Source organism: Mastigoproctus giganteus, chromosome 1 (assembly GCF_048544385.1).
Source record: "Mastigoproctus giganteus isolate SK-2022 chromosome 1, ASM4854438v1, whole genome shotgun sequence".
Taxonomy (NCBI): domain Eukaryota; kingdom Metazoa; phylum Arthropoda; class Arachnida; order Uropygi; family Thelyphonidae; genus Mastigoproctus; species Mastigoproctus giganteus.
Window position 1 is genome coordinate 42,205,167 of NC_143575.1, and position 12,927 is coordinate 42,218,093.

At 34.0% G+C, this 12,927-nt stretch overlaps 1 protein-coding gene across 1 annotated transcript in view; it reads left to right on the plus strand.

Moving 5' to 3' along the window:
* The window catches only part of HERC2 (E3 ubiquitin-protein ligase HERC2), a 971,627-nt gene that overhangs the window by 49,732 nt on the left and 908,968 nt on the right, over positions 1-12,927 (plus strand). The window contains exons 5-6 of the mRNA XM_090372402.1: positions 8,099-8,315; positions 8,874-9,125. Of these exons, the coding sequence (XP_090228528.1) occupies positions 8,099-8,315; positions 8,874-9,125 (469 nt within the window). The remainder of the gene's footprint in view (positions 1-8,098; positions 8,316-8,873; positions 9,126-12,927) is intronic.

A 12,927-nucleotide genomic window follows, 5' to 3' on the forward strand; every position in this document is an offset into this window, starting at 1 on the left:
ATCAAGAGTATTACTTGCATCAGACTTTGGAGCTAATTATGTTTTACTCTGTAACTGCTGCACTGATGCTGTTTATTTAGATTTACTTTATTTTTAATAGAAATATTGATTTTCATGACTTTAGCTTCACTGGTTATAATAGCTTGAGATTCTGTGTCATGAAGTTGTAATTTTATAATTTAACTTAAATTTCCTGATTATTTCTCAATCTAATCAGACCCATTACACATACACACACACACGCACATGCGCGCACCCACCCACCCAAACCCACTGTTTTTGATATAGTACTCATTGAGTTGGAAATTTTTTGGTGTGTCTGTGAATAGCAGCTGTAGAATTCTTATGAGCCTCAACATAAATTAAAGATGAAAGTCAAATAAATTAACTCAGCAAAAGGAAAGAGATTTGTAATGTCTCTTGTGATAACAGTTTAACAATTGCTTTTTGTAAACAAAGCAGTTTTTTGGAACCCGAAACTCAAGTTATAGACATGTTGACATTGCTAGTCTATATTCTGCCATACAGGTTACTTACAATTGAGTAATTGGTATGGTTACTGTAGCAGAACATGTTCTGCTATGCTAACCATACCAATTCTACACTAACCATACTAATCTGTTCATGTCAGTGTTGGTACGTATCTTTTGTACTGTGTAAAGTCCATCCTATGCAGTCATATTTTTAAGACTCAAATTTGAATATAAAAATATTTTGTTATTTTACATGGTTTGGTAATTTATAATTAATGTGTAATATCTTTGGAATGAAGACTTTTGAGACATGTTTATAGAATTTTTTTTCTTATTTTTATCTGTAGAATATGCTCCTATTTTTGCCCTGAGTACTTTTTAAACACCCCAACACCCCTGTATATATGTATACATACATATGTACATGTTTGTGTATGTATGCATATACTGGGTTCTAAGTACACCTAATTCTGTTTTTACACGATAGATACGTTCCTGAAAAATACGTGTAAAAAAAATTCGTGTAAAAAAAGACATTGTATTTATGGAAGAAAAGAAGATTGGTTCCGAATCTAAAAAAATCAGTAAAAATAATTAAAAAAAAACACATAAAATATTCGTTTTAAGCTTATTATTTTATTTCAACAAAATACACATGTAATAATATGTAATTAAAATGTACTAAAATAAATTTGTATGCATATGAAATGAAAAAAAATTCTTCATGAACAAAAAAAATCTGTTTTACACATAACAAGATTTTATTCATTTTCACTTTCTGATAATAAACGGTGCATACGTTTGCGTACGACTGGAATATCACTGCCATCACTAGAAATGTTGTGGACATCGTCTTCTTCCTCTATTAATGAAATTCTTTCTGTGATCTCTTCAGCAAAATCAGCACGAGTCTCCTCTGGTGCTGATGTTTCACCGGTTTTACGAACAAATTCAGTTATTAATCGTTGTGTTCGTGTTTTGGTTAGGCCGTTATATAATTCTCTGTAAGAGGCTGTCAACAACTTCAGTTCACGTTGAAACTTCCCAGCGCGTTCCTCATTAGGGTCATGTTTGACAAAATGATTACCTAATTTTCTGGCCAGTTCCAGACCTTCTTTTATTAAATCTGCATTTAGAACAGGATCATTTTCTTCATTATCACTACGTTCTGTGGGATAAGGAGTCCCAAGGACAACCTCTAATATTTCATCTTCGCTTAGGGCTTTGTCGGTTAACAATTCATCAATATCTTCAAACGATAGATCATCGAATCCTTCTCCACCAATTTTGTGTGCCATTGTAATGATGTTGGGAAATTCGGTCGTATTAGGGATGATGGGATCTTTGCTTTTTACACATTGTGGCCAAACCGCTTTCCAACACGCATTTAAAGTTGCTGGTTTTAATTCAGTTAACGCTAATCCAACTTGATTGATACAATCCATAATTGAGAATTTCTTCCACACATCAATGTGCTTCATCATTCAGTTTGTCCAAAACGTGTTGGAATGTTCGTTTTACGTAGTATGTTTTAATTGTCGCAATTATACCTTGGTCTAGTGGTTGTATCAAAGATGTAGTATTAGGTGGCAGAAATAAAATTTGTACGTTTGGGTGTTCCAAGACAGGATGGCCGGGTGCATTGTCAAGAATCAGAAGAACTTTAAATTCGAGACCTTTCAAATTCATATAACGTCTGACTTCTGGGACGAAACATTTGTTGAACCATTCTGTAAAAATAGTAGTGGTCACCCAGGCCTTCTTGTTTGCCATCCAGTGAACAGGCAGTTTATTGATATCTACACCTTTCATTGAACGTGGGTTTAGGGCTCGATTTACCAGCAGTGGTTTCAACATACGATCTCCTGAAGCGTTGGAGGAAAATAATAAGGTCACACGATCCTTAGCTACCTTAAAACCACCAGCAGTTTTCTGCGATTTGGCTACATACGTTCTGTTCGGCATTCGTTTCCAGAAGAAACCAGTTTCATCTGCATTCCACACTTGATCAGGAGTGTATCCTCCATCTTCAATAATTTTTGCAAGTTCCTGCGGGAATACTTTAGCAGCCGATTCATCTGCAGATGCAGTTTCACCTTTAATTTTTATATTATGAAGAGCATTCCTTTTAAGAAACCCTGTCATCCAACCTGTACTCGCAGAAAATTCATACTTTCTGTTTAACTGAGATGAAGTGCTTGGCTCCTTTTCTTTAATCTATCTGTAAATTCTTAGTGCTGTTTGCTTGATGGCATTTCCATCTACTGGTACTCTTTTTTGTGACTGATCTTCTATCCATATTACCAGGGCCTTTTCCATTTTTTCCTTGACAATATCTCTTGTATATGATGATGAATTAACACTTACTTTTGTTCCAGAACATACCGACTTCCTAAGCTTCATTTTTCTTAATAGTTCTTACGGTAGCTTCATGTACACCAAAATGCTTTCCTACAGACGTAGCCCTTTGTCCAGTTGCAAGACGATCTAAAATTTGAATTTTAAGTTCCAAAGAAATCGCTTTCCTTTTCATTTTGGTAATAGGCGAATTATTCGACATTATATAAGGGCTACCGAAAAATATCTCAGTTATAATTAATAAAAAAAGGTATGAAAATTTTGTAAACTTACAATTTATTGACTATCGGCAAAATTAATAAATTTATATGTGCACAAATTTCACTAAAGATTCTTTTACTTTGAAATAGAGCTTACTACTACATGTCTGCCGAAGATACAATGCACAAATACCATAGATGTGCACCAAATTCAATAAAAACGTTGATGATTCATAGATACCTAGACGTACACATTGGTAAGCAAAAGCACGCGTTTCAAAATGCATACACTAGCTGTTATCCAATCTATTGGTGGGTGTAATATAGAAATGATACTAATATGCCACAAATAAAAAATTTTTTCTTAGAATTTAGGCAAAAAAAAATTCATAGAAATCGTGCTAAATCAAAATGACTCGCGTAAAAAGAGAATGAAATATTTATTTTGAATTCGTGTTAAACCAAATTCGTGTAAAAAAAAGTTCGTGCAAAATCAGAATTAGGTGTATATGCATATACTTAGAACCCAGTATATGCATACATACACAAACATGCATGCATGCATATACTGGGTTCTAAGTATCAGTTGTATCCAGTTGTGCATGCAATTGACATTAGAAACCAGTATTTAATAATAGCCTGCTATTATTGAATAGCCAAAAAGTAGCTGTTCAATAATATGGGACATCTGGTATTTTTGGTAGCCATTAACAGTAACACACATTAACAGTTGCTTGCTGGATATTGGTGATGCTTAGCATCATAATGTTAACACATTGAAGTACAAAATTTTAGGAATAAATTTAACCATCTTCTTTTGTAAAATTATCTTTTTTTTAGGATTATTTAAATTCAGTTTTTGATAGACAAAAATATTTTTGTGATCCAAAATTGTGTTTTTGCTTAATAAATAACACTTTTACCTCTCTATCACTGCACCCTAATCTGCTTGTGTGGCACCTGTCAGATGCAGCTTTTTTATTATAAAACAAATAATTTTAGCTTTTTTATCGAATTGAAAATAGTATTTTGTTAATTATGATTTAAAAATTCATTTAAAAGATGTCAAACAAAGATAAATAAGAGAAACCATTAATAATAATAAAGAATTTCCTCATGGTGTTTCTTAGAATTTACAAGATCACTTGTTCCCAAATTGAAACACAGATGCTTGTATGGCATCTAACAGACACCACAGTGTTGGTATTTCATTTCTCAGAAATTACATGAACTTTCATACTTGGACTTTTTCTTTTATTTTTTTCTTTGATCTTATTTTTTATTTCTGATTTCAGTTGAACATAATATTTATTTATATAAAATACAAAATATAGAATAAAAATAAATATGTAATAACAAAAAGAATCTTTTTAGACTTAAAATTTCAGTGAGAAAGTAAATTCAAAAGAACTTTCAAATTTGATTGATGAGCACCAGTCCGACTGCTGTGAAGAGCAGTTTGTTACCAGTCAGTTTGTAATTCTGACATTATATTGGATAATATGAACAAGTAATATTAGCATTAGTAGAGGCATACGATGCAAGAAAACAAGCTTATGCAGCATCAGCAAAAAAAAAAAATAAATAAATAAAACCCTCCCATTTCACCCCTCCATTTGTTCCAAACACCTGTCCAGCTCAGCCTTAAATTTATTTAGGCTATCAACTTCCACAACAAAAGATGGATGTCTGTTCCACCAATCAACTATACATTGGCTAAAGGCATATTTCCGCACATCTATTCTATAACCGTCTTTACTCAGTTTGAATCTACCCCCTCAGGTTCTTAATCTGAGCAAGAGGAAGAATCCCATCAGCATTCAGCTTGCTCATCCCATTCAAGGCCTTATACACCTCAATCAGATCACCGTGCAAGTGCCTACTCTCCAGATGCTGCAATTTGCAGAATTTAAGTGTTTCTTTGTAAGAGCATTCCTTTGTTCCCCTCACCAGTCTTGTTGCCCTTCTTTGTACTTGTTCTAGCAACTCTACATCCTTCCTAAAATGAGGCTTCCAGATCTGTACTAGGTGTGGCCTGACCATTGCCTTGTATAACAGGATAATCACCTCCCTGTCCCTGCTACCAAAATTCCTATATATCAATTGGCAAGACTCCATTACCTGCCCTGGCAGCCCATCTGCACTGCTCAGCAAACTTGATATTTTACTGCACATGGTGGTAATTCATCAGGTCTTTTTCACTTTCCACTTCCCTTTCCACTTACCACACAGTTGCTACGTTTCTCTTGGGTTATTGCTACCCATATGCAGTACTTTGCATTTGTCAATGTTAAACTTCAGTTGCCCCTTTTCAGCCCATTTGCCCAACTTATCTAGATCCAGTTGGAGAAGCATACTGTCGTTAACAACCCTGCCAACCTTTGTATCATCTGCAAACTTGGACATTAAGCCTGATATACCTTCATCAATATAATTGATAAATATACAAACCAACAATGAGCTCAGCACCGAACCCTGGGTAACACCACTAATAACATTTGTCCACGAAGAGCAGTGTCCATTGATTACCGCTTTCTGTCGTCTTCCACTCAACCATCCCTTTATCTATTGTAGCAACTTACCCTTAATGCCATACCTCTCCAATTTGTACAGCAGTATTCCATGTGCAACAGTATAAAAAGCTTTCCTGAAATTCAAATATATGATATCAAAATTATTTTTGGCATTCAGTTCCTTTGTGACCACATTATAGTATACAATCAAATTGGTCAGACCTTCCTTTAACAAACCCATTCTATGTCTTAACTATTACTGCAGTCTTGTCTAGATGATCCTGCAATGCTTCTTTAACCAGTAATTTCATTATTTTCCCCGGAACACAAATTAAGCTAACAGGTCTACAGTTACTTCTGACACCTTTTGAACCCCCTTTTGTGAATTGATGATACATTTGCACACCTCCAGTCCAGGTGACTCCGTAGCCAGGTGGGAAGGAGCAGCAGTGCGTAGCACACGCTTCTCTATTAGACCGGGGTTCGAGCCCATCACCACCAAATACGGAGGATGAGGAAAGGTCAGGGAATGACCACCGCATATCCCTGAGCAATATGGCCTTAGTTGCTAATGCTCTTAAAAACCAAAAACAAACAAAAACAACAAGCACACCTCCAGTCCATGGGGACCTCCCCTGAGTCCAAGGAAGCTCTCATAATTGTGGCTAAGGTTTTGCTTTCTTCCTTTGCTGCCTCCTTTAATATAACTGGATATATCCTGTCTATCCCAGTTGCCTCTTATGTTTAACTTCAACAATTTCTCCTCCACTTTACTCTCAGTTATTTCACAATCACTTAGCTCCCTGTTAGAGTTTGATAAAGGTCTGGCACTCCCCTCATTGAATAACTCCTCATAAGTAAATGTAGATGCATAATACTCATTCAGTTTATCAGCTACCTGAGCATGATCATCAATAGTCAACCCATCTATATTAAGTGGTCCAATCGGATTCATCCCTTTCCTTCTAGAGTTTACATAAGTAAAGAACTCTTCGCTGTTTTTCTTTGCATCCTTTGCCAAAGATTTCTTGTAATCTGCCTTCGCCTGCCTAACCTCCTTTGTGACTTGATTGCAGACTAGCTTATATCTGCCGTAGGCTTCTGTGTCACCTGATATTTTATATGCATCCCATACATTTTTTCTTTTTTCTACCACGAGTCATTAATTCATCTGACATCCATTTAGGCCTAAACCCTGATCAGTATTTTTTAGTTGGAATGAAAAGCCTAGTAGTCTACAAAATTAAGTCCCCGAAGTCTTCCCATTTAGAATTCAACATTGGCAACATCATCAGTTGATTCCACTGTACAGAATTTAAAAACTCTCTGAGGTCCATGTAGTCACCTTTATGAAAGCAAAAGCCCTTCCTTTAGCCTTGATGGTAGTTACATCTTTAAGTAATTCCCACATGAGTACATTGTGATCATTGTCACCCACTGGTTCCTTTATCTGCAAATTCTTAAGCATGACTAATTACTGCTGAAAATGAGATCAAGAGTATTACTCCCTCTGTTTGCCCCTTGAACATGTTGCTGTAGAAAACAGTCATCCAATAAATCCACAAAAGTCTTGCTAGTGTGCAAGTGACCAAGCCACAAGTTTCAGTCAATATCTGGAAAGTTAAAATCCCCCATTATAAGACATTCTGATTTACTGGCCCACTCTATTTCTCTGCAGACTTGCTCATTATACTCATCAGATTCATTAGGCCTATAACACATACCTGCTCTCATTTTTTCTTTCCCAGTGCTTGTGCCACACCAAACAGACTCAACCATTGCATTGTCCACCAACATCAATTGGATGCACTTCCTTAGATTTTGTGTTTCTTAACTAACAGCATAACCCCTCCTCCCTTCCTGTCCTGTCTATCCTTTCTGTACACATTGTACTCCCCTTTAATAATATTTTAATACTTTTAATATTGATACCTTTAATACTCTTTAATATCTTTAATAATCTCAATCATGTTTTAAAAAAAAAAGTTTTTCTGACTACTATATGGCAAAATCTTGGAGTAAGAAGAAAGGGAAATTTGTGGAGAAATGGGCAGACTACAGCTTTGTGGAAAATTAGAAAGTTTTTGCTGGTGTCTTATGCCATGCTGTATGAGGAGTGGAGTGAAGTACAGAGAAACTTAGATATGATTATGTTTATAGCATTTGTTAAGTGTCAGACAAAAATTAATTTCTTATAATTCATAGCAAATCAAAATAAAAACATAAAATAGTATATAGTCATTTAGAGAATATTAGTGTTAATGGTACTTAGGGGAATTTGTTTTTATTCCCAAATTATAGAAAAAAAAAAAAATAGTGGTATGTCACACACCATGCTAAAATCCTAACAGCAAAGGGTTAAAATAGTAGCCTAAATTAAAAAGAGTTAATCGGCAATATTGTTAAATAAGGTGGACCAGTAATTCACTGATTTGGGAAGAGTTTATTTTAGAACTTTTACAGAGAAGCCATGAACATAAAAGCTATGATATATTTTGGATTTTTTTATTTATATATTAAAATTTTTTTACTATGTTCTCATTTTTGTCTTTAGAGGCAGCTGACCTTCAGGAATGTCTACAGACACTTCTAAATGAACAGCAACACTTATGTGCAAAGGCAGCTGGTTCCACACTATCTTCATTTCGTTTGAGACAGAGACTCACAATAGCACAACGCTATTTTTCTGCCCTAGCAAGGAAGAAGCCACTCTCAGAAAGTCATTTGAACTCCTGCAATGTCAACAGCAGTATTGGATTTAGCAGCAAAGGGTATTCTTTAAATATATTATTAATTCTCATTAGCTAAATAAATATGTATTAATCTGTTTTTGCTTTAGTTTTCCAACGCCTCACCCCTTTGAAGTTAATTGTCTTAACTTCAGGTTTGTTAGCAATATGACTACTATTTTTACAGCAGCTTCTGACTGGAGGTAGGTGATTGACACCTGCTAAAACCTTTTCTGTTAGATGAAACTTTTAACTTCCCACAGGTATCCTGTTGATGATAATTTTTGATTAATTCTTGAAATGTAAATGCATTAATTTAATTGAATGCAGTGTAGTGTCTGTGTTATTTCTTAGTATAGTTACCTGTTATTGCATGATGTCTTTACGAACTGATATCAGTAGTAATGATTGAAAAGTTATAGTAGCTGTTTTCTGAGGGCTGGGTATTCATCTAATCGGCCCAATTATTATTAGCTATATAGTTTATTTTTAGTTTTTAAAACAAAAAATATATGCATAAAAATTTTAGTTATACAGTTCTCTTTATTATTTGTTTCAATAATGAAATAGGAATAACATTTTATATTATAATTTTGACAGGAAAATCGAGAGGCCGACTATCAGTTTGGCAAGAGTTGGCTGTAGAGCAGCCCTTGGTTTTGCCTTTGCTTTTCTTCGGCGTGCTTGGCGTTGTGGAGAAGATGCAGACATGTGTAGTGAACTTCTTCAAGAATCTTTGGAGGCACTACGAGCATTGCCTGAAGCAACCCTTTTTGATGAAAGTACTGTTTCTCCCGTTTGGCTAGAAGTAGTAGAAAGAGCTTCAAAATTTTTACGTTCAGTTGTCCTTGGGTATGTATGGCAATTGATTCCACTTATCTGTTGCATATAATTAAAGGTTGTGCATTTTAATAATCATGTGTTGTTTGTACATTTGCCATCAGAATTCAGCATATTTACTGTATAATGTTAGATTTTTTTTTTTTTTATACTGTTCCTCTTGTTTGCAAAAAAATTCAAAAAATTACCATTTCTTCTTCTAGCCAAAGGCTAGAAGTAGAAGAAAGAGCATCAAAATTTTTACATTCAGTCATCCTTGGGTATGTATCGCAGTTGATTCCATTTATCCATTGTGTATAATTTAAGGCTATACATTTTAATTTTCATATATTGTTTGCGCAGTTGCCATAAGTGTAATAACTATATAACATAATTTTTAGGATTTTTTTTATTAAAAAAAACCCCCAAATAACCAGGAAATACATGTGAATAAAGGTTTAAGTAGAAGAAATAAATAAATAAATAATAAAAAAAAAAAAGCTCAAGGTGATAGAACAACTTGAAAATGGTGTTCCTGGAAAAAAAAAAAAAAAAAAAAGATTTGCTGAAATATCTGACTGCGTCAGATATTAAAAAAAAGAAAAAAAAAATCTATTAAGGCGTTTGTGTTAAAATTCGATGTGTGGAGTGATAAAAGCAGTGATATGAAAAGAGTGATATGAAATAGACAGCCATTAAAACAGCCAAAAGAAGTGTTCCTGGAAGAAGCTGTATTTAAGTGGTATTCACAGCAACAATCAAGTGACGTTGGCGTGCGACACCAACACCGCCTGATAAATGTATAAAAAGATAATACTGTACATTTATCCATTGATAGATGGATAAATGTATTGTCTTTTTATAATTTTTAAATAAAGGCCCTACAGTGATATATTTTTATTTATTTTCGTCAGCACTACCTATATCATTAAATTTTCCATTTATTTGTGTTCTAAGTTTTTTTGTCTTTTAGGGCTATCTTTTGCTTCACTAATTTAGATTATTGCTTAATCCAGATGAACTCTTCCCCCAATTAATCTGGATTAGCGAGGGTTTACTGTATATATGTTATGTGCATTTGTTATCTTCACACTGTTCATCCATCTGCATGTAACAGTTCAACTCTCACTGAATGGTTTTTCATGACATTTTATATTTGGGTCTTTTAAAAATATTTGTCTTGCCAATTGGACAAATAGAAATTCATAAATTAAATGTAGTGTTGTTAGCTTCAGACAGTATGTGCACACTTTGCTTATGTTGTTATTGACTTGTGGACATGGTATCACTTGTGAAGAGAATTTATATTATTGGTTCGAGAGTACCACAAATTTAAACATATACACCAACTGTTTATAACTGATTTAATAGTAAAATAAAATAAAATGATACAAAAGACTGTAAAATAATATTTACAAAAATATGATTATTTACAAAAAACTAATTTACAACAAAAATAAAATCAAATAAAATAAGTAAATAAATAGCATGAATAAGTAGTTAATAAGTAGCAACAATAGCATGAACAGAGACAGGGGAGTTAGGCTTCACCCCCTTTTTTGAGGTGGTGGTTTTTGCCAGAGATAAATGTTTTAGTTTTCCACGTCCCCAGACCACTTCCGGTTCTGGTACAAGGGAAAGGAATACTGAGTATGCGCCTGGTCATCCACATGTGCCGTGAACCTGGTACTTAAGGATGTGTCGCTTAAATTGAATTTCATTATTGCTGAGGAAGGAGGCAGACACCTCCGAAAGCTTTAATAGTGTTTTTATCGATTTTAAATTTATATTTTAATGCATTTTAACTTATTTACTTATTTTATTTTATTTTATTTTTGTTGTAAATTAGTTTTTTGTAAATATTATTTTACAGTCTTTTGTATCATTTTATTTTATTTTACTATTAAATCAGTTATAAATGGTTGGTGTATATGTTTAAATTTATGGTATGAATAATCCCAACCTTAGAGGCCTTATTGCAGATAAGGTTCGAGAGTATCTATGTACTAGTTGGAGAATTTTGAGCTGATCAGAACAGATAAATTTTTGAAAAATTTAGCCATTTTATTTACCTAATTAGTATATTAAATCATATTCTGTAAATAGCTTTATCATGTTCATTAGTGTATTTTTAAATTTAGCTAGAGATTTTGTATGTTACTACTTTGTATACCTAGAACCTTTGTATTGGTGATTGGTGCGAGTATTGTATCTCGTAACTTTGTACTGTAGTGTGTGATATGGGAATTCCAGTATCTTAATTGCAGTAAATAAGTACAGTCATCCTTCGATTTGCATGGTTTTTTATTGCGTGATTTCGCTATTGCATGGTCAGGTATTTACTACCAAGATTTTAGATTGTGCGGAGAGTTTCGCTACCTGTGCGATTTTTGTTTACGAAGCTTCAAAAATAGGAATGAAGAGCAAATTTTGAAAATGTATTTATTTTAAAAAAAAAAGATCGACGATTTCATTGAAGGAGAAATGCATTTCACCATAATAATGTAGAATCCCACAGAATTCCAGCTGTCAGTATTATTGCAATGCAGTAAGATTGAGTTTACTACCCATTTATAATTAGATGCACTAACAGAAAGGCCCAAATGCCGGAAAGTGCAAATTGTTTTTATTGTTTTACGGTCGTGACTTCCAGAAATGTGCTTTAGAAAAATATCACAAAAGCGTTCAAAACTGATTCTTATAACCAAACATAGCAATAAACTGTGGTGTGTTTGTCCAGTTATTTTTGAAACAACTTCCTCATTTGGTAACCCCCTTCATCAGTTATCCTACACTAGCTGTTCAGACAGAATCTTTTTCTGGTTCGTGCAATGTAAAGTGTTTTATTTGGGAGGAATTGTTTTTGCTGATTTAATATTTCTTGTCTATATAAAGTGTGTGTTTAATTAGTGCCTAAATTGAAGAAAGCTATAACAAAAAAAAATTTAAATTTAGAAATAAAATAAAAATAAAATAAAAATCTTTAAGGAGTTAGAAAATGACAAAAAGGTTGTGACATTGGCCAAGAAATACAGCATAAATCAATCTAGCATTCGACGAATTAGGGAAAATGCTGAGAAAATTAAAAGTTCAGTTATCTGTTCCATGGCGCCTCCGTAGCCAGGTGGGAAGGAGCAGCAGTGCGTAGCACACTCTTCTTGATTAGACCAGGGTTCGAGCCTGTCACCACCAAATACCGGAGGATGCGGAAAAAGTCAGGGAATGACCACCACATATTCCCAGAGCAATATGGCCTTAGCTGCTAATGCTCCTAAAAACCAAATAACAAACAAACAAACAAAACAAAACATATCTGTTCCACCTCATTGGCTGCAAAAAGCACTACAAAAATGAGAAATCAGTTAATAGAGAAAACTGAAAAATTACTTTCTTTCTGGATAGAAGATCCTAATCAAAAGAGAATGTCTCTTATTAGTTCAGATATTATTCATGCCAATGCTCTGCAAATTTTTAATCGCTTACAAGAAAAAGGAGAAGCCGTTCCTTCCAATGCAGATGTTTTTCAGGCCAGTAAGGGTTGGTTCGAAAATTTTAAAAAACATTGAAGTTTTCACAATCTAAAATTAATGGATGAAGCAGCCAGTGCAGATATGGAAGCTGCTTCTTTGTATCCAAAAACTTTCAAGGATGTTATTACGACTGAGGGCTATCTAGCAAGTCAAGTGTTTAATGCTGATGAGACCGGCTTATTTTGGAAGCGTGTGCCAAGCTGAACATTCATTTCAAAAGAAGAGAAAACTGCCCCAGGTTTCAAAGCTGAAAAAGATAGGTTAACACTTTTGTTATGTGGTAATGCAGAGGTTGACTTTAAGTG